Source organism: Clinocottus analis, unplaced genomic scaffold (assembly GCF_023055335.1).
Source record: "Clinocottus analis isolate CAN_PGR_092001 unplaced genomic scaffold, fCliAna1.0.p SCAF_29, whole genome shotgun sequence".
In the NCBI taxonomy this organism is placed as follows: Eukaryota; Metazoa; Chordata; class Actinopteri; order Perciformes; family Cottidae; genus Clinocottus; species Clinocottus analis.
The window spans coordinates 501,411-517,500 of NW_027176031.1; the positions used below are offsets into that span (position 1 = coordinate 501,411).

The window sequence follows — 16,090 nt, forward strand, 5'->3', positions numbered from 1 at the left end:
CTTTGAAATTCAGAGCGCCTCGTCTCCGGCCTTGAATTTCATCAATTTTGGCAACCATTTAAAGCTCCGGGTTTCTGGTGTTGGATGCTCTCACCTCAGGCTTCAAGGCTCTAACCACAAGGTTCTAGGGTTCTATGTTCTGACTTCAGCGTTCTATGCTGTAACCTCGGGGTTCCAGGGTTCTATGCTCTGACCTCAGGGCTCCGGAACAGCCCGTCAGCGAGTGAAGAAATACGGATGTCCCGAAAATACATCAGCCCCCCCTCTCCCCCCAAAAAAGAAAAGCTTACAGCACCTGGTATTCCCAGGCGGTCTCCCATCCAAGTACTGACCAGGCCCGACCCTGCTTAGCTTCCGAGATCAGACGAGATCGGGCGTGTTCAGGGTGGTATGGCCGTAAGCGAAGGCTCAGCCTGCCAGACGCACTTTTAAAGACTGGGGTAGAGGGCCCTGCCGCTTCTCCGCAGGGGACTCTTTGAAATTCAGAGCGCCTCGTCTCCGGCCTTGAATTTCATCAATTTTGGCAACCATTTAAAGCTCCGGGTTTCTGGTGTTGGATGCTCTCACCTCAGGCTTCAAGGCTCTAACCACAAGGTTCTAGGGTTCTATGTTCTGACTTCAGCGTTCTATGCTGTAACCTCGGGGTTCCAGGGTTCTATGCTCTGACCTCAGGGCTCCGGAACAGCCCGTCAGCGAGTGAAGAAATACGGATGTCCCGAAAATACATCAGCCCCCCCTCTCCCCCCAAAAAAGAAAAGCTTACAGCACCTGGTATTCCCAGGCGGTCTCCCATCCAAGTACTGACCAGGCCCGACCCTGCTTAGCTTCCGAGATCAGACGAGATCGGGCGTGTTCAGGGTGGTATGGCCGTAAGCGAAGGCTCAGCCTGCCAGACGCACTTTTAAAGACTGGGGTAGAGGGCCCTGCCGCTTCTCCGCAGGGGACTCTTTGAAATTCAGAGCGCCTCGTCTCCGGCCTTGAATTTCATCAATTTTGGCAACCATTTAAAGCTCCGGGTTTCTGGTGTTGGATGCTCTCACCTCAGGCTTCTATGCTCTAACCACAAGGTTCTAGGGTTCTATGTTCTGACTTCAGCGTTCTATGCTGTAACCTCGGGGTTCCAGGGTCTATGCTCTGACCTCAGGGCTCCGGAACAGCCCGTCAGCGAGTGAAGAAATACGGATGTCCCGAAAATACATTAGCCCCCCCTCCCCCCCAAAAAAAGAAAAGCTTACAGCACCTGGTATTCCCAGGCGGTCTCCCATCCAAGTACTGACCAGGCCCGACCCTGCTTAGCTTCCGAGATCAGACGAGATCGGGCGTGTTCAGGGTGGTATGGCCGTAAGCGAAGGCTCAGCCTGCCAGACGCACTTTTAAAGACTGGGGTAGAGGGCCCTGCCGCTTCTCCGCAGGGGACTCTTTGAAATTCAGAGCGCCTCGTCTCCGGCCTTGAATTTCATCAATTTTGGCAACCATTTAAAGCTCCGGGTTTCTGGTGTTGGATGCTCTCACCTCAGGCTTCAAGGCTCTAACCACAAGGTTCTAGGGTTCTATGTTCTGACTTCAGCGTTCTATGCTGTAACCTCGGGGTTCCAGGGTTCTATGCTCTGACCTCAGGGCTCCGGAACAGCCCGTCAGCGAGTGAAGAAATACGGATGTCCCGAAAATACATCAGCCCCCCCTCTCCCCCCAAAAAAGAAAAGCTTACAGCACCTGGTATTCCCAGGCGGTCTCCCATCCAAGTACTGACCAGGCCCGACCCTGCTTAGCTTCCGAGATCAGACGAGATCGGGCGTGTTCAGGGTGGTATGGCCGTAAGCGAAGGCTCAGCCTGCCAGACGCACTTTTAAAGACTGGGGTAGAGGGCCCTGCCGCTTCTCCGCAGGGGACTCTTTGAAATTCAGAGCGCCTCGTCTCCGGCCTTGAATTTCATCAATTTTGGCAACCATTTAAAGCTCCGGGTTTCTGGTGTTGGATGCTCTCACCTCAGGCTTCTATGCTCTAACCACAAGGTTCTAGGGTTCTATGTTCTGACTTCAGCGTTCTATGCTGTAACCTCGGGGTTCCAGGGTCTATGCTCTGACCTCAGGGCTCCGGAACAGCCCGTCAGCGAGTGAAGAAATACGGATGTCCCGAAAATACATTAGCCCCCCCTCCCCCCCAAAAAAAGAAAAGCTTACAGCACCTGGTATTCCCAGGCGGTCTCCCATCCAAGTACTGACCAGGCCCGACCCTGCTTAGCTTCCGAGATCAGACGAGATCGGGCGTGTTCAGGGTGGTATGGCCGTAAGCGAAGGCTCAGCCTGCCAGACGCACTTTTAAAGACTGGGGTAGAGGGCCCTGCCGCTTTTCCGCAGGGGACTCTTTGAAATTCAGAGCGCCTCGTCTCCGGCCTTGAATTTCATCAATTTTGGCAACCATTTAAAGCTCTGGGTTTCTGGTGTTGGATGCTCTCACCTCAGGCTTCAACGCTCTAACCACAAGGTTCTAGGGTTCTATGTTCTGACTTCAGCGTTCTATGCTGTAACCTCGAGGTTCCAGGGTTCTATGCTCTGACCTCAGGGCTCCGGAACAGCCCGTCAGCGAGTGAAGAAATACGGACGTCCCGAAAATACATCAGCCCCCCAAAAGGTCCCGGAAGCAGTCATTAAGACATTCAAATGAACCTTGTGTGCTGGGCAGGTGTGTGGGGGTGCTTTTCTTTCTTTTTTCAATCCAAAGACAAATGGTAGGACTTATATCTTTCCAAAAACTCTGACTCCTTATTGGCTTTGGCCAATTTTCTGTAAAGAACATATATGGTGAACCATTTTCAATGAGCACACACTGTTCACAACCCCTGCACTTTTAGGAGGAGAGTAAAAAAAAGAAGAAAAGCTTACAGCACCTGGTATTCCCAGGCGGTCTCCCATCCAAGTACTGACCAGGCCCGACCCTGCTTAGCTTCCGAGATCAGACGAGATCGGGCGTGTTCAGGGTGGTATGGCCGTAAGCGAAGGCTCAGCCTGCCAGACGCACTTTTAAAGACTGGGGTAGAGGGCCCTGCCGCTTCTCCGCAGGGGACTCTTTGAAATTCAGAGCGCCTCGTCTCCGGCCTTGAATTTCATCAATTTTGGCAACCATTTAAAGCTCGGGGTTGGACGCTCTCACCTCAGGCTTCTATGCTCTAACCACAAGGTTCTAGGGTTCTATGCTCTGACTTCAGCGTTCTATGCTGTAACCTCGGGGTTCCAGGGTTCTATGCTCTGACCTCAGGGCTCCGGAACAGCCCGTCAGCGAGTGAAGAAATACGGATGTCCCGAAAATACATCAGCCCCCCCTCCCCCCCCAAAAAAGAAAAGCTTACAGCACCTGGTATTCCCAGGCGGTCTCCCATCCAAGTACTGACCAGGCCCGACCCTGCTTAGCTTCCGAGATCAGACGAGATCGGGCGTGTTCAGGGTGGTATGGCCGTAAGCGAAGGCTCAGCCTGCCAGACGCACTTTTAAAGACTGGGGTAGAGGGCCCTGCCGCTTCTCCGCAGGGGACTCTTTGAAATTCAGAGCGCCTCGTCTCCGGCCTTGAATTTCATCAATTTTGGCAACCATTTAAAGCTCCGGGTTTCTGGTGTTGGATGCTCTCACCTCAGGCTTCAAGGCTCTAACCACAAGGTTCTAGGGTTCTATGTTCTGACTTCAGCGTTCTATGCTGTAACCTCGGGGTTCCAGGGTTCTATGCTCTGACCTCAGGGCTCCGGAACAGCCCGTCAGCGAGTGAAGAAATACGGATGTCCCGAAAATACATCAGCCCCCCCTCTCCCCCCAAAAAAGAAAAGCTTACAGCACCTGGTATTCCCAGGCGGTCTCCCATCCAAGTACTGACCAGGCCCGACCCTGCTTAGCTTCCGAGATCAGACGAGATCGGGCGTGTTCAGGGTGGTATGGCCGTAAGCGAAGGCTCAGCCTGCCAGACGCACTTTTAAAGACTGGGGTAGAGGGCCCTGCCGCTTCTCCGCAGGGGACTCTTTGAAATTCAGAGCGCCTCGTCTCCGGCCTTGAATTTCATCAATTTTGGCAACCATTTAAAGCTCCGGGTTTCTGGTGTTGGATGCTCTCACCTCAGGCTTCTATGCTCTAACCACAAGGTTCTAGGGTTCTATGTTCTGACTTCAGCGTTCTATGCTGTAACCTCGGGGTTCCAGGGTCTATGCTCTGACCTCAGGGCTCCGGAACAGCCCGTCAGCGAGTGAAGAAATACGGATGTCCCGAAAATACATTAGCCCCCCCTCCCCCCCAAAAAAAGAAAAGCTTACAGCACCTGGTATTCCCAGGCGGTCTCCCATCCAAGTACTGACCAGGCCCGACCCTGCTTAGCTTCCGAGATCAGACGAGATCGGGCGTGTTCAGGGTGGTATGGCCGTAAGCGAAGGCTCAGCCTGCCAGACGCACTTTTAAAGACTGGGGTAGAGGGCCCTGCCGCTTTTCCGCAGGGGACTCTTTGAAATTCAGAGCGCCTCGTCTCCGGCCTTGAATTTCATCAATTTTGGCAACCATTTAAAGCTCTGGGTTTCTGGTGTTGGATGCTCTCACCTCAGGCTTCAACGCTCTAACCACAAGGTTCTAGGGTTCTATGTTCTGACTTCAGCGTTCTATGCTGTAACCTCGAGGTTCCAGGGTTCTATGCTCTGACCTCAGGGCTCCGGAACAGCCCGTCAGCGAGTGAAGAAATACGGACGTCCCGAAAATACATCAGCCCCCCAAAAGGTCCCGGAAGCAGTCATTAAGACATTCAAATGAACCTTGTGTGCTGGGCAGGTGTGTGGGGGTGCTTTTCTTTCTTTTTTCAATCCAAAGACAAATGGTAGGACTTATATCTTTCCAAAAACTCTGACTCCTTATTGGCTTTGGCCAATTTTCTGTAAAGAACATATATGGTGAACCATTTTCAATGAGCACACACTGTTCACAACCCCTGCACTTTTAGGAGGAGAGTAAAAAAAAGAAGAAAAGCTTACAGCACCTGGTATTCCCAGGCGGTCTCCCATCCAAGTACTGACCAGGCCCGACCCTGCTTAGCTTCCGAGATCAGACGAGATCGGGCGTGTTCAGGGTGGTATGGCCGTAAGCGAAGGCTCAGCCTGCCAGACGCACTTTTAAAGACTGGGGTAGAGGGCCCTGCCGCTTCTCCGCAGGGGACTCTTTGAAATTCAGAGCGCCTCGTCTCCGGCCTTGAATTTCATCAATTTTGGCAACCATTTAAAGCTCGGGGTTGGACGCTCTCACCTCAGGCTTCTATGCTCTAACCACAAGGTTCTAGGGTTCTATGCTCTGACTTCAGCGTTCTATGCTGTAACCTCGGGGTTCCAGGGTTCTATGCTCTGACCTCAGGGCTCCGGAACAGCCCGTCAGCGAGTGAAGAAATACGGATGTCCCGAAAATACATCAGCCCCCCCTCCCCCCCCAAAAAAGAAAAGCTTACAGCACCTGGTATTCCCAGGCGGTCTCCCATCCAAGTACTGACCAGGCCCGACCCTGCTTAGCTTCCGAGATCAGACGAGATCGGGCGTGTTCAGGGTGGTATGGCCGTAAGCGAAGGCTCAGCCTGCCAGACGCACTTTTAAAGACTGGGGTAGAGGGCCCTGCCGCTTCTCCGCAGGGGACTCTTTGAAATTCAGAGCGCCTCGTCTCCGGCCTTGAATTTCATCAATTTTGGCAACCATTTAAAGCTCCGGGTTTCTGGTGTTGGATGCTCTCACCTCAGGCTTCAAGGCTCTAACCACAAGGTTCTAGGGTTCTATGTTCTGACTTCAGCGTTCTATGCTGTAACCTCGGGGTTCCAGGGTTCTATGCTCTGACCTCAGGGCTCCGGAACAGCCCGTCAGCGAGTGAAGAAATACGGATGTCCCGAAAATACATCAGCCCCCCCTCTCCCCCCAAAAAAGAAAAGCTTACAGCACCTGGTATTCCCAGGCGGTCTCCCATCCAAGTACTGACCAGGCCCGACCCTGCTTAGCTTCCGAGATCAGACGAGATCGGGCGTGTTCAGGGTGGTATGGCCGTAAGCGAAGGCTCAGCCTGCCAGACGCACTTTTAAAGACTGGGGTAGAGGGCCCTGCCGCTTCTCCGCAGGGGACTCTTTGAAATTCAGAGCGCCTCGTCTCCGGCCTTGAATTTCATCAATTTTGGCAACCATTTAAAGCTCCGGGTTTCTGGTGTTGGATGCTCTCACCTCAGGCTTCTATGCTCTAACCACAAGGTTCTAGGGTTCTATGTTCTGACTTCAGCGTTCTATGCTGTAACCTCGGGGTTCCAGGGTCTATGCTCTGACCTCAGGGCTCCGGAACAGCCCGTCAGCGAGTGAAGAAATACGGATGTCCCGAAAATACATTAGCCCCCCCTCCCCCCCAAAAAAAGAAAAGCTTACAGCACCTGGTATTCCCAGGCGGTCTCCCATCCAAGTACTGACCAGGCCCGACCCTGCTTAGCTTCCGAGATCAGACGAGATCGGGCGTGTTCAGGGTGGTATGGCCGTAAGCGAAGGCTCAGCCTGCCAGACGCACTTTTAAAGACTGGGGTAGAGGGCCCTGCCGCTTTTCCGCAGGGGACTCTTTGAAATTCAGAGCGCCTCGTCTCCGGCCTTGAATTTCATCAATTTTGGCAACCATTTAAAGCTCTGGGTTTCTGGTGTTGGATGCTCTCACCTCAGGCTTCAACGCTCTAACCACAAGGTTCTAGGGTTCTATGTTCTGACTTCAGCGTTCTATGCTGTAACCTCGAGGTTCCAGGGTTCTATGCTCTGACCTCAGGGCTCCGGAACAGCCCGTCAGCGAGTGAAGAAATACGGACGTCCCGAAAATACATCAGCCCCCCAAAAGGTCCCGGAAGCAGTCATTAAGACATTCAAATGAACCTTGTGTGCTGGGCAGGTGTGTGGGGGCGCTTTTCTTTCTTTTTTCAATCCAAAGACAAATGGTAGGACTTATATCTTTCCAAAAACTCTGACTCCTTATTGGCTTTGGCCAATTTTCTGTAAAGAACATATATGGTGAACCATTTTCAATGAGCACACACTGTTCACAACCCCTGCACTTTTAGGAGGAGAGTAAAAAAAAGAAGAAAAGCTTACAGCACCTGGTATTCCCAGGCGGTCTCCCATCCAAGTACTGACCAGGCCCGACCCTGCTTAGCTTCCGAGATCAGACGAGATCGGGCGTGTTCAGGGTGGTATGGCCGTAAGCGAAGGCTCAGCCTGCCAGACGCACTTTTAAAGACTGGGGTAGAGGGCCCTGCCGCTTCTCCGCAGGGGACTCTTTGAAATTCAGAGCGCCTCGTCTCCGGCCTTGAATTTCATCAATTTTGGCAACCATTTAAAGCTCCGGGTTTCTGGTGTTGGATGCTCTCACCTCAGGCTTCAAGGCTCTAACCACAAGGTTCTAGGGTTCTATGTTCTGACTTCAGCGTTCTATGCTGTAACCTCGGGGTTCCAGGGTTCTATGCTCTGACCTCAGGGCTCCGGAACAGCCCGTCAGCGAGTGAAGAAATACGGATGTCCCGAAAATGCATCAGCCCCCCCTCCCCCCAAAAAAGAAAAGCTTACAGCACCTGGTATTCCCAGGCGGTCTCCCATCCAAGTACTGACCAGGCCCGACCCTGCTTAGCTTCCGAGATCAGACGAGATCGGGCGTGTTCAGGGTGGTATGGCCGTAAGCGAAGGCTCAGCCTGCCAGACGCACTTTTAAAGACTGGGGTAGAGGGCCCTGCCGCTTCTCCGCAGGGGACTCTTTGAAATTCAGAGCGCCTCGTCTCCGGCCTTGAATTTCATCAATTTTGGCAACCATTTAAAGCTCCGGGTTTCTGGTGTTGGATGCTCTCACCTCAGGCTTCAAGGCTCTAACCACAAGGTTCTAGGGTTCTATGTTCTGACTTCAGCGTTCTATGCTGTAACCTCGGGGTTCCAGGGTCTATGCTCTGACCTCAGGGCTCCGGAACAGCCCGTCAGCGAGTGAAGAAATACGGATGTCCCGAAAATACATCAGCCCCCCCTCCCCCCCAAAAAAAGAAAAGCTTACAGCACCTGGTATTCCCAGGCGGTCTCCCATCCAAGTACTGACCAGGCCCGACCCTGCTTAGCTTCCGAGATCAGACGAGATCGGGCGTGTTCAGGGTGGTATGGCCGTAAGCGAAGGCTCAGCCTGCCAGACGCACTTTTAAAGACTGGGGTAGAGGGCCCTGCCGCTTCTCCGCAGGGGACTCTTTGAAATTCAGAGCGCCTCGTCTCCGGCCTTGAATTTCATCAATTTTGGCAACCATTTAAAGCTCGGGGTTGGACGCTCTCACCTCAGGCTTCTATGCTCTAACCACAAGGTTCTAGGGTTCTATGCTCTGACTTCAGCGTTCTATGCTGTAACCTCGGGGTTCCAGGGTTCTATGCTCTGACCTCAGGGCTCCGGAACAGCCCGTCAGCGAGTGAAGAAATACGGATGTCCCGAAAATACATCAGCCCCCCCTCCCCCCCAAAAAAAGAAAAGCTTACAGCACCTGGTATTCCCAGGCGGTCTCCCATCCAAGTACTGACCAGGCCCGACCCTGCTTAGCTTCCGAGATCAGACGAGATCGGGCGTGTTCAGGGTGGTATGGCCGTAAGCGAAGGCTCAGCCTGCCAGACGCACTTTTAAAGACTGGGGTAGAGGGCCCTGCCGCTTCTCCGCAGGGGACTCTTTGAAATTCAGAGCGCCTCGTCTCCGGCCTTGAATTTCATCAATTTTGGCAACCATTTAAAGCTCCGGGTTTCTGGTGTTGGATGCTCTCACCTCAGGCTTCAAGGCTCTAACCACAAGGTTCTAGGGTTCTATGTTCTGACTTCAGCGTTCTATGCTGTAACCTCGGGGTTCCAGGGTTCTATGCTCTGACCTCAGGGCTCCGGAACAGCCCGTCAGCGAGTGAAGAAATACGGATGTCCCGAAAATACATCAGCCCCCCCTCCCCCCCCAAAAAAGAAAAGCTTACAGCACCTGGTATTCCCAGGCGGTCTCCCATCCAAGTACTGACCAGGCCCGACCCTGCTTAGCTTCCGAGATCAGACGAGATCGGGCGTGTTCAGGGTGGTATGGCCGTAAGCGAAGGCTCAGCCTGCCAGACGCAATTTTAAAGACTGGGGTAGAGGGCCCTGCCGCTTCTCCGCAGGGGACTCTTTGAAATTCAGAGCGCCTCGTCTCCGGCCTTGAATTTCATCAATTTTGGCAACCATTTAAAGCTCGGGGTTGGACGCTCTCACCTCAGGCTTCTATGCTCTAACCACAAGGTTCTAGGGTTCTATGCTCTGACTTCAGCGTTCTATGCTGTAACCTCGGGGTTCCAGGGTTCTATGCTCTGACCTCAGGGCTCCGGAACAGCCCGTCAGCGAGTGAAGAAATACGGATGTCCCGAAAATACATCAGCCTCCCCTCCCCCCCAAAAAAAGAAAAGCTTACAGCACCTGGTATTCCCAGGCGGTCTCCCATCCAAGTACTGACCAGGCCCGACCCTGCTTAGCTTCCGAGATCAGACGAGATCGGGCGTGTTCAGGGTGGTATGGCCGTAAGCGAAGGCTCAGCCTGCCAGACGCACTTTTAAAGACTGGGGTAGAGGGCCCTGCCGCTTCTCCGCAGCGGACTCTTTGAAATTCAGAGCGCCTCGTCTCCGGCCTTGAATTTCATCAATTTTGGCAACCATTTAAAGCTCGGGGTTGGACGCTCTCACCTCAGGCTTCTATGCTCTAACCACAAGGTTCTAGGGTTCTATGCTCTGACTTCAGCGTTCTATGCTGTAACCTCGGGGTTCCAGGGTTCTATGCTCAGGGCTCTGAAACTGCCAGATTTCCGAGTAGGTCCTTTCTGGACAGCTGGAAGCAGCTTCTTGGGGCCTGGTGAAGGAACGTCTGGAGCTGGAATACCGCTGGAATACCTCCACCACTCTGTTGCAGTCAGGCCACCGGGCGGGACTGTGCATCATAACAACGTCTATCTGGATAAATAAATTGTGTCCCATCTTTTAATTTGATTTCATATCTGCAATTTTAATGAACTGTTGCTACGACACTATTATGCAAACTCTCTTTAATGTTCAACAACTTTATTAAGTGTTTTTTCCAGTCAAACATTTAGGCATCAGTTTGAATCTGATTGTCCAGAAATATTCATGACATTTAACGCACCCATCGATGAACCAGATCCACATCAGATGCAACTTGAACCGGATTTTGAATCCGATAAAGAACAATCAGGCAGTTTGTTTTAATGCATTTAAATGTCAACATTGATTAAAAAAAGATCTGTGAGCATGGAGCTATCCGGGCTAACGTCTGAGATCACGTAGGGATACGGCTTCGGAGGTACTCCAACACTGCGTCTGTTCCTCTGGCCACAACGGCTGCTCTGGGTGTGCGGAAAGGATTCCCCTCCAAACTGAGACACCTGAGAAACAATATTGGTCTTACAATTATCCATTTTGAAATTGTTTTTTTCTCAACTCAAAATAAACACTGATCATTTTAAAAACACAATTAGACCTAACCATAATGAAGTACGACACATTAAGACACACTGTGCTTTGAGTAGGGACGGGAAAGGGATAAATGTCATGGTCATAGTGTGACTCTTCAGAGCATCAGGGACAATACTGACCCGTGACTCAGAGAGGAAGCAGTGGACAGGCTTCATACCTGAGGCTGCCACACAGGCCCAGTTCAGGGGGGATGTTCAGCAGGTCATTGTTTGACAGATCCAGTGTCGACAGATGAACCAACCCCATCAGACGATGAGGGTCCACCTTGTCTACTTGGTTATTACCAAGTAACACCGTCTCCAAGGAAACCATCTGATAAAGGACTTCAGGGAAGGACTTGAACCTGTGACAAGTAAAAACAGAGTGGACAAACTGAAGGAGACTCACTTCACTTCTAACTAGTTCAGCAAATGCTGCACCGCTGAGCTCTACCATCTCAGAGGAGACCAAGTGCAAAGAGAGAAGAGGCTCTTGAGGAGAGAGGAGAGGAGGCTCCTGCAGGAGGGAGGAGGCTCCTGAGGAGAGAGGAGGCTCTATTCATGTAGCACAATCCATACACAGTGTGCAGGTTAAATAATCATACACAAATGTAATCAACAAGGAAGAGCGCTGCAGATGAAGTAAAAGACCACAGGTTGAAAGCAGGGTGCATTGCATCAGTTCGCATCTGATAACAGTCAAGTTTTAAGTCTATATTTGCATGTGCTTGGGATAACATGACTCAAGTTGTGCTCCTTTTCTGTCGCGTATGGTTTCGAAAAAGCAAATTAACACATAAAGTCGATCTAGTGAAATCAGGTGAAAAAGCATTGCGAATATTAGCAAGTGTTTTGGTGTGAACACAAATTAGAGATAAAGGAGCAGTGTGCTGCTGTGAAGCACTGGGGCTTCACTGTCTTGCTCAAGGACACTTCTTGAGCTTGTAAAACTTGTGAAAACAAAATGAATTGAACGGAGCTTATACTTGTGGTTTCAGGACGACCACTCAACCCATGAGCCACAGCTGCCAGTATTAGTGTATCTCTAGTCTTATCCCTCTGTATGGTAACAATCATTAATTAGTTTAGTACAATTATTAGCACAAAGTTGCAACAGATAGTATTTGTCCTTGTTGCACGCACACTTGTTGATTATGCTAATGCACCCTTAAACAACCCATGGGTGGTGTTCTTTAAAACATAAATTAAACAGCAGCAGCTAACGTGTGTTTTGTGATGAACCTTAGTTCCACTTAACAAGTTTTTTGGAGACCGACTAGTCCTGAATCAGTGAGTTACCTGTTGTAATTAAGGACAATGGAACATAGTTTAGTTAAGTTCTTCATTTCAGATGGTAGATCGCTCAGCTGGTTATTCCTGAAAGAAGGAGAGGCAAGACATAACCAAGGTTCCATAACAAAATCCTATTCTACAGTGTTAAAATATTTGCTTTTTATTTGAATTTTTCTAAATACAAGTGTTTGTTAAACAGGACAAAACCACTACAGAGAGAGGACAGTGGTGATTGCATAATTACTGATCATCTCACTAACTTTTCTAATCAACTCAGTGGTCAACATCTTCAAACTATAATTCTGCAGCATGGTCTGTACAATGTAACGTTAGAAGGAACAGACCAGAACATTAGGTCTGGACTCATTGCATTCTTACATGCTGAAAGTTAAGTATATTTCAGAAGACACTGTCTGATGATGACTGCAGTGTCAGCTTCTCCAGTAGTAATAGTTCCAGCATAACAAACGTAATATCTTTGTGTTGCCAACAGTTGGAAAAAAATTTTTTGGACCGTGTTACCTTGGACAATAAGCGTCAATGTAAATATAGTGGAAGCATTCTTGACTGTACCTGAGGTCGATGTGCATCAGCTGCAGCAACTTACAGACGTCAGGAGAACAACAGGTGAGTCTGTTGAAACCCAGATTGACATCTGACAGGGAGGGTAAGAGCTCCACTAGTCTGCAAACACAGCACACACATCAAATTAGTCATCACTAGGGACTGATAAGACAGCAATAAATACCCAGAGTATCGATAACGTCAGAAGATGACGGTTCTGCTATCGGTACTTTCGAACAGTGGTTCCCAACTGGTAGGACTCGTTTTTAATGGGTTATGGGCCTTTAGAATTAGAATTAATTTCTTTTTTTCATTCTGTGATATAATTTTCAAGGGACCTTTTGAGGCAGCGCAGCGTCATTTTTTTTCTCCGGCTCGTCCCTCCATGTTTTCAGCAGCATGTGCCAGATTGGGTCGAACCAGGGGCGGACTGGCCATAGAGGATACCGGCCAAATCCCCGTTAGGCCGACGGGGTTGGAGCCAGCCCACCTCCATCAGATGATCTGACATTGCCGGCCCTGACTACATTCTGTTCTTCACAGATCACGTTCAATTTACTCTTAAAGCTAAAGTCTAGAACTCACTGACTGACTTGTATACTACTTCTCGCGATCTGTATTCACAGTTATGGGCTGTGTCTACTACCGGACACTTGAGCACTTTGAGCATTGACTTTCAGTGCTTAAGGCGCCACACTGACAAAACCAGCAGAATTCAGTGCACTGAATGTACCCGGATGGCGCACTGCAAACGGTAAAAAAAATGCAGTGTAACAATGAACACTACTCGCCCTAAATGGGCGCCATCTTGGCTACGTAGCAAAAGAGGAGGAGCACTTTCGCCAGCTTTTAATTTACATACCATCTCGAGTTCAGCCAGAAGGCAGAGGCTCTTGCCGCGATTGTGGAGGTGTCTCAGTTTCCACATGGGTTGGAGAAAGGGGTAAACAAGGAACAAAAAGAGGGCAAGAAGTACGTTCATTTCGTCAGTTTTAGTTTCGCAGGTATCGCAAGCAGATTTGTGTACGTCACTCCCGGTTTAATTTTGCAGGTGCCGTGAACAGATTTGCAGTGTTCCATTTGATACAGCACTTATCAGCGACGGAGTGCACTACAGATGTTAGTGCACTGTATTGCCGTGCACTGTATTTTCGTAAAGGGGTCATGGTTTCCACACCCAGCATGCAACACTACTGATCGCGATCTGTATTCACACTCATGGTTTGTATATTGCTCGCAGGTTTTCAGAGTTTTTTTAGGACATTCTGCCGTGATTTTAATCCAGAACACCGGCACTCCGGCAGACTTGAAACGTACATTCAAGTTTCATTCTTGGGACAAAGTTATCACGTAGCCTCTTGATATGTGTCAAGAGTAAGAGGCTTAGACGCACAGATGGACGCAATGAGTGATAGTAATGCTGATTCATGTTATGTATGTGGCTACAGGAACCCAGGGGAAATTCTTTATTTTTATATCGTTATTTTTTTTTTTATGCTATTATTTTTCTTGCATCAGTGTCCTGTAGCTGTGAGCGCACATTCCTCATTACGCATGGTTTTAGTATTTCTTTAAATATCAGATATAACTTTCCCTGACGCGGCTGCAGTGAGCGTTTGTCGCTAAGAAGGCTGTTAAGAGTGGGTCAGACCGATCTTACATTTCGTTCTTAGTGAAAGAGCGTCTTAAGCTAAGAACGACTCTGGGAAACGCGTTGTTCTTTCACAGCGCTCTTAAAGCACTCATAAGACGCTCTTAGCGCTTAAGAGTGTCTTAACGAATCTGGGAAACGCGGCCATTGTTTTTTATTCCCATGTGACTATTATGCACCAGGGCCGGGAGAGTTAGTTTAGGTTCTGTTCCTTATCTTATTGTTTTGATATGTGCCTTCAACACCCCATACACACACACAAAATCACACACCCATCATGCAACACTACTGTCTCCATATTATCTCAGGTTCAAACTGCACCATCTTTTCATTACATACATTTGAGAAGTCCAGAATGTTTCTCGATTTGGGTCGCGGCTTGTCATTAAGGGTGATGGTGGGTCCTGGATCAGGACCAGTTGAGAACCACTGGTTTAAAAGTTACAAAGGGAGAAAGGTCTGTGCCTCCTCTAAACACTGGAGCTCAAGGGATTTAGGTGACTAAGAGTGAGATATTTCATAATTTCTGCTCTTGACATTTAAAAAAGTATGTACTATGGGCACAAAGATGAGTGTTTTTTGTTGCTCTCTTCGCGACAAAACCCCATTCAAGTGAATGGCCGCATGGGGTCAGAGACTTAATTAGTATCGATGGTCATCTCTGTGCGATGCAATCTTTAAGTTTGACGTTAGCACCACTTCTGTGTGTGTGTGTCTGTACACACCTGGATGGTATGGCGGTCAGCTGGTTCTTGCTGAAGTTAACAGTGGTAACACTTTGATCTGCTGCAGCATCAAACAACTCATCTGGAATACATCCTGCCTGCTTCTCACTGAACACAAACACACAAAGATTAGTATCAAGTATCATTGCTGAAATAATACATTTTATTTGTCTTGTGCTTTTAAAATATTGAACACACATTAGTCACACATTTAAGAGAATGATGTGGTGAGGGAGAAGGGGCCTAATGGAGTGTGGTGGCCTAATCAGGGTTCTTACACATTTTGACCAACGGATTTCCATGACTTTTCCATAACTTTAAACCAAATTTCCATGACCAAACATTTAGGGAAATCTTGGTATATATAGACTCTTGAAGTGAGCCCGAACGAGCAGAGATATGAGCATTTGCTTTCGCCACAAGCAAATTGTGCCGGGGAACATCCGAAGAAAGTACTGACCGGCATCTTCGGATGATTTAAAAGAAAAATGTGAATTGGCAACCTTCAGTGCCCAAATTACCTCCGGAGTAAGAAGAAAATTGTTTATTACAGCGCCATCAGTTATCGGCGCCTGCTTGTTAGCCGAAGCAAGCAGCACGCTCGGCGTAGCAGTTGCCCTAGCCGCTGTGGCGAAATGGCCGGTAATAGGGCTCCCTTTAGCATGGCTCGTTAATGCCGCCTCCCCCATGTTTGAAATGTCGACGGATTATTCCACACAACCTATATTTGGCTCGTCCCGGGTCTTTGTCGGTTGTAACACATGACGCGTATTTCTCCATATTTAGCCAAGCATTGTTAAAACTATGCTTCCCTGGCATAGTGAATTACCCCAACCGCTCACCAACCTAGCTTATGTTGCTACAGTAACAGTAGCTCAGGGAAGCAGACGGCAGAGCATATGCCTGCTTATATCTTTCTTTTAAAAGCATATTCAATTTCAAACTCAGCATAAATGAACGACATGAACATATGAATATTACAAATTTCCATGACTTGTTGGATTATATTTTTTTCCATGACTTTTCCAGGTTTTTAAACAAGCATTTTAAAATTCCATGACTTTTCCAGGTTTTTTTATGACCATATGAACACTGCCTAATGGGGTGTGGGGAGAGAGGAGGGGCCTAATAGAGTGTGGTGAGGTAGGGTGAAGGGCTGGGAGACAGGCCATGACTAAAGTGGAAGGGACGGGTACAGGTCGCAGGTTGGAGTCTTCATGCCAGATAGTGATTTGTTTAGATCTAAGAGGGCGATTAGGGAGAAGTGGGAGAGTAATTGTTCGGTTAGTGGGGGATTTGCAGATGCAGGGTTGGAGGGAAGTGGTCAGTTGATTGTAGATGGTCTTAATTTTGGTTTTG

The 16,090-nt window shown here is 49.2% G+C and overlaps 1 protein-coding gene and 19 non-coding genes across 20 annotated transcripts in view; all 20 read right to left on the reverse strand.

Annotated features, from left to right (window-relative positions):
- Positions 1-283: 283 nt before the first annotated feature.
- Positions 284-402, reverse strand: LOC137795711 (5S ribosomal RNA). The gene has a single exon (XR_011078450.1). It is a non-coding gene; the product is annotated as a 5S ribosomal RNA (ribosomal RNA).
- A 354-nt stretch (positions 403-756) lies between these two features.
- Positions 757-875, reverse strand: LOC137795712 (5S ribosomal RNA). The gene has a single exon (XR_011078451.1). It is a non-coding gene; the product is annotated as a 5S ribosomal RNA (ribosomal RNA).
- A 353-nt stretch (positions 876-1,228) lies between these two features.
- Positions 1,229-1,347, reverse strand: LOC137795713 (5S ribosomal RNA). The gene has a single exon (XR_011078452.1). It is a non-coding gene; the product is annotated as a 5S ribosomal RNA (ribosomal RNA).
- Positions 1,348-1,701: 354 nt separating this feature from the next.
- On the reverse strand, positions 1,702-1,820 carry LOC137795714 (5S ribosomal RNA). Its single transcript, XR_011078453.1, has one exon. It is a non-coding gene; the product is annotated as a 5S ribosomal RNA (ribosomal RNA).
- A 353-nt stretch (positions 1,821-2,173) lies between these two features.
- LOC137795716 (5S ribosomal RNA) lies at positions 2,174-2,292 on the reverse strand. The gene has a single exon (XR_011078454.1). It is a non-coding gene; the product is annotated as a 5S ribosomal RNA (ribosomal RNA).
- A 583-nt stretch (positions 2,293-2,875) lies between these two features.
- Positions 2,876-2,994, reverse strand: LOC137795717 (5S ribosomal RNA). Its single transcript, XR_011078455.1, has one exon. It is a non-coding gene; the product is annotated as a 5S ribosomal RNA (ribosomal RNA).
- A 345-nt stretch (positions 2,995-3,339) lies between these two features.
- Positions 3,340-3,458, reverse strand: LOC137795718 (5S ribosomal RNA). The gene has a single exon (XR_011078456.1). It is a non-coding gene; the product is annotated as a 5S ribosomal RNA (ribosomal RNA).
- Positions 3,459-3,812: 354 nt separating this feature from the next.
- Positions 3,813-3,931, reverse strand: LOC137795719 (5S ribosomal RNA). Its single transcript, XR_011078457.1, has one exon. It is a non-coding gene; the product is annotated as a 5S ribosomal RNA (ribosomal RNA).
- Positions 3,932-4,284: 353 nt separating this feature from the next.
- Positions 4,285-4,403, reverse strand: LOC137795720 (5S ribosomal RNA). The gene has a single exon (XR_011078458.1). It is a non-coding gene; the product is annotated as a 5S ribosomal RNA (ribosomal RNA).
- Positions 4,404-4,986: 583 nt separating this feature from the next.
- LOC137795721 (5S ribosomal RNA) lies at positions 4,987-5,105 on the reverse strand. Its single transcript, XR_011078459.1, has one exon. It is a non-coding gene; the product is annotated as a 5S ribosomal RNA (ribosomal RNA).
- A 345-nt stretch (positions 5,106-5,450) lies between these two features.
- LOC137795723 (5S ribosomal RNA) lies at positions 5,451-5,569 on the reverse strand. The gene has a single exon (XR_011078461.1). It is a non-coding gene; the product is annotated as a 5S ribosomal RNA (ribosomal RNA).
- A 354-nt stretch (positions 5,570-5,923) lies between these two features.
- Positions 5,924-6,042, reverse strand: LOC137795724 (5S ribosomal RNA). Its single transcript, XR_011078462.1, has one exon. It is a non-coding gene; the product is annotated as a 5S ribosomal RNA (ribosomal RNA).
- A 353-nt stretch (positions 6,043-6,395) lies between these two features.
- On the reverse strand, positions 6,396-6,514 carry LOC137795725 (5S ribosomal RNA). Its single transcript, XR_011078463.1, has one exon. It is a non-coding gene; the product is annotated as a 5S ribosomal RNA (ribosomal RNA).
- Positions 6,515-7,097: 583 nt separating this feature from the next.
- Positions 7,098-7,216, reverse strand: LOC137795726 (5S ribosomal RNA). Its single transcript, XR_011078464.1, has one exon. It is a non-coding gene; the product is annotated as a 5S ribosomal RNA (ribosomal RNA).
- Positions 7,217-7,568: 352 nt separating this feature from the next.
- LOC137795727 (5S ribosomal RNA) lies at positions 7,569-7,687 on the reverse strand. The gene has a single exon (XR_011078465.1). It is a non-coding gene; the product is annotated as a 5S ribosomal RNA (ribosomal RNA).
- A 353-nt stretch (positions 7,688-8,040) lies between these two features.
- LOC137795728 (5S ribosomal RNA) lies at positions 8,041-8,159 on the reverse strand. The gene has a single exon (XR_011078466.1). It is a non-coding gene; the product is annotated as a 5S ribosomal RNA (ribosomal RNA).
- Positions 8,160-8,504: 345 nt separating this feature from the next.
- LOC137795729 (5S ribosomal RNA) lies at positions 8,505-8,623 on the reverse strand. Its single transcript, XR_011078467.1, has one exon. It is a non-coding gene; the product is annotated as a 5S ribosomal RNA (ribosomal RNA).
- A 354-nt stretch (positions 8,624-8,977) lies between these two features.
- Positions 8,978-9,096, reverse strand: LOC137795730 (5S ribosomal RNA). Its single transcript, XR_011078468.1, has one exon. It is a non-coding gene; the product is annotated as a 5S ribosomal RNA (ribosomal RNA).
- Positions 9,097-9,441: 345 nt separating this feature from the next.
- Positions 9,442-9,560, reverse strand: LOC137795732 (5S ribosomal RNA). Its single transcript, XR_011078469.1, has one exon. It is a non-coding gene; the product is annotated as a 5S ribosomal RNA (ribosomal RNA).
- Positions 9,561-10,243: 683 nt separating this feature from the next.
- lrrc40 (leucine rich repeat containing 40) overlaps positions 10,244-16,090 on the reverse strand; it is a 14,172-nt gene continuing 8,325 nt past the window's right edge. The window contains exons 11-15 of the mRNA XM_068593270.1: positions 14,732-14,839; positions 12,365-12,475; positions 11,798-11,875; positions 10,678-10,863; positions 10,244-10,429 (exon numbers count right to left, since the gene is read on the reverse strand). Coding sequence (XP_068449371.1) covers positions 10,324-10,429; positions 10,678-10,863; positions 11,798-11,875; positions 12,365-12,475; positions 14,732-14,839 — 589 coding nt within the window. The 3' untranslated portion in view covers positions 10,244-10,323. The remainder of the gene's footprint in view (positions 10,430-10,677; positions 10,864-11,797; positions 11,876-12,364; positions 12,476-14,731; positions 14,840-16,090) is intronic.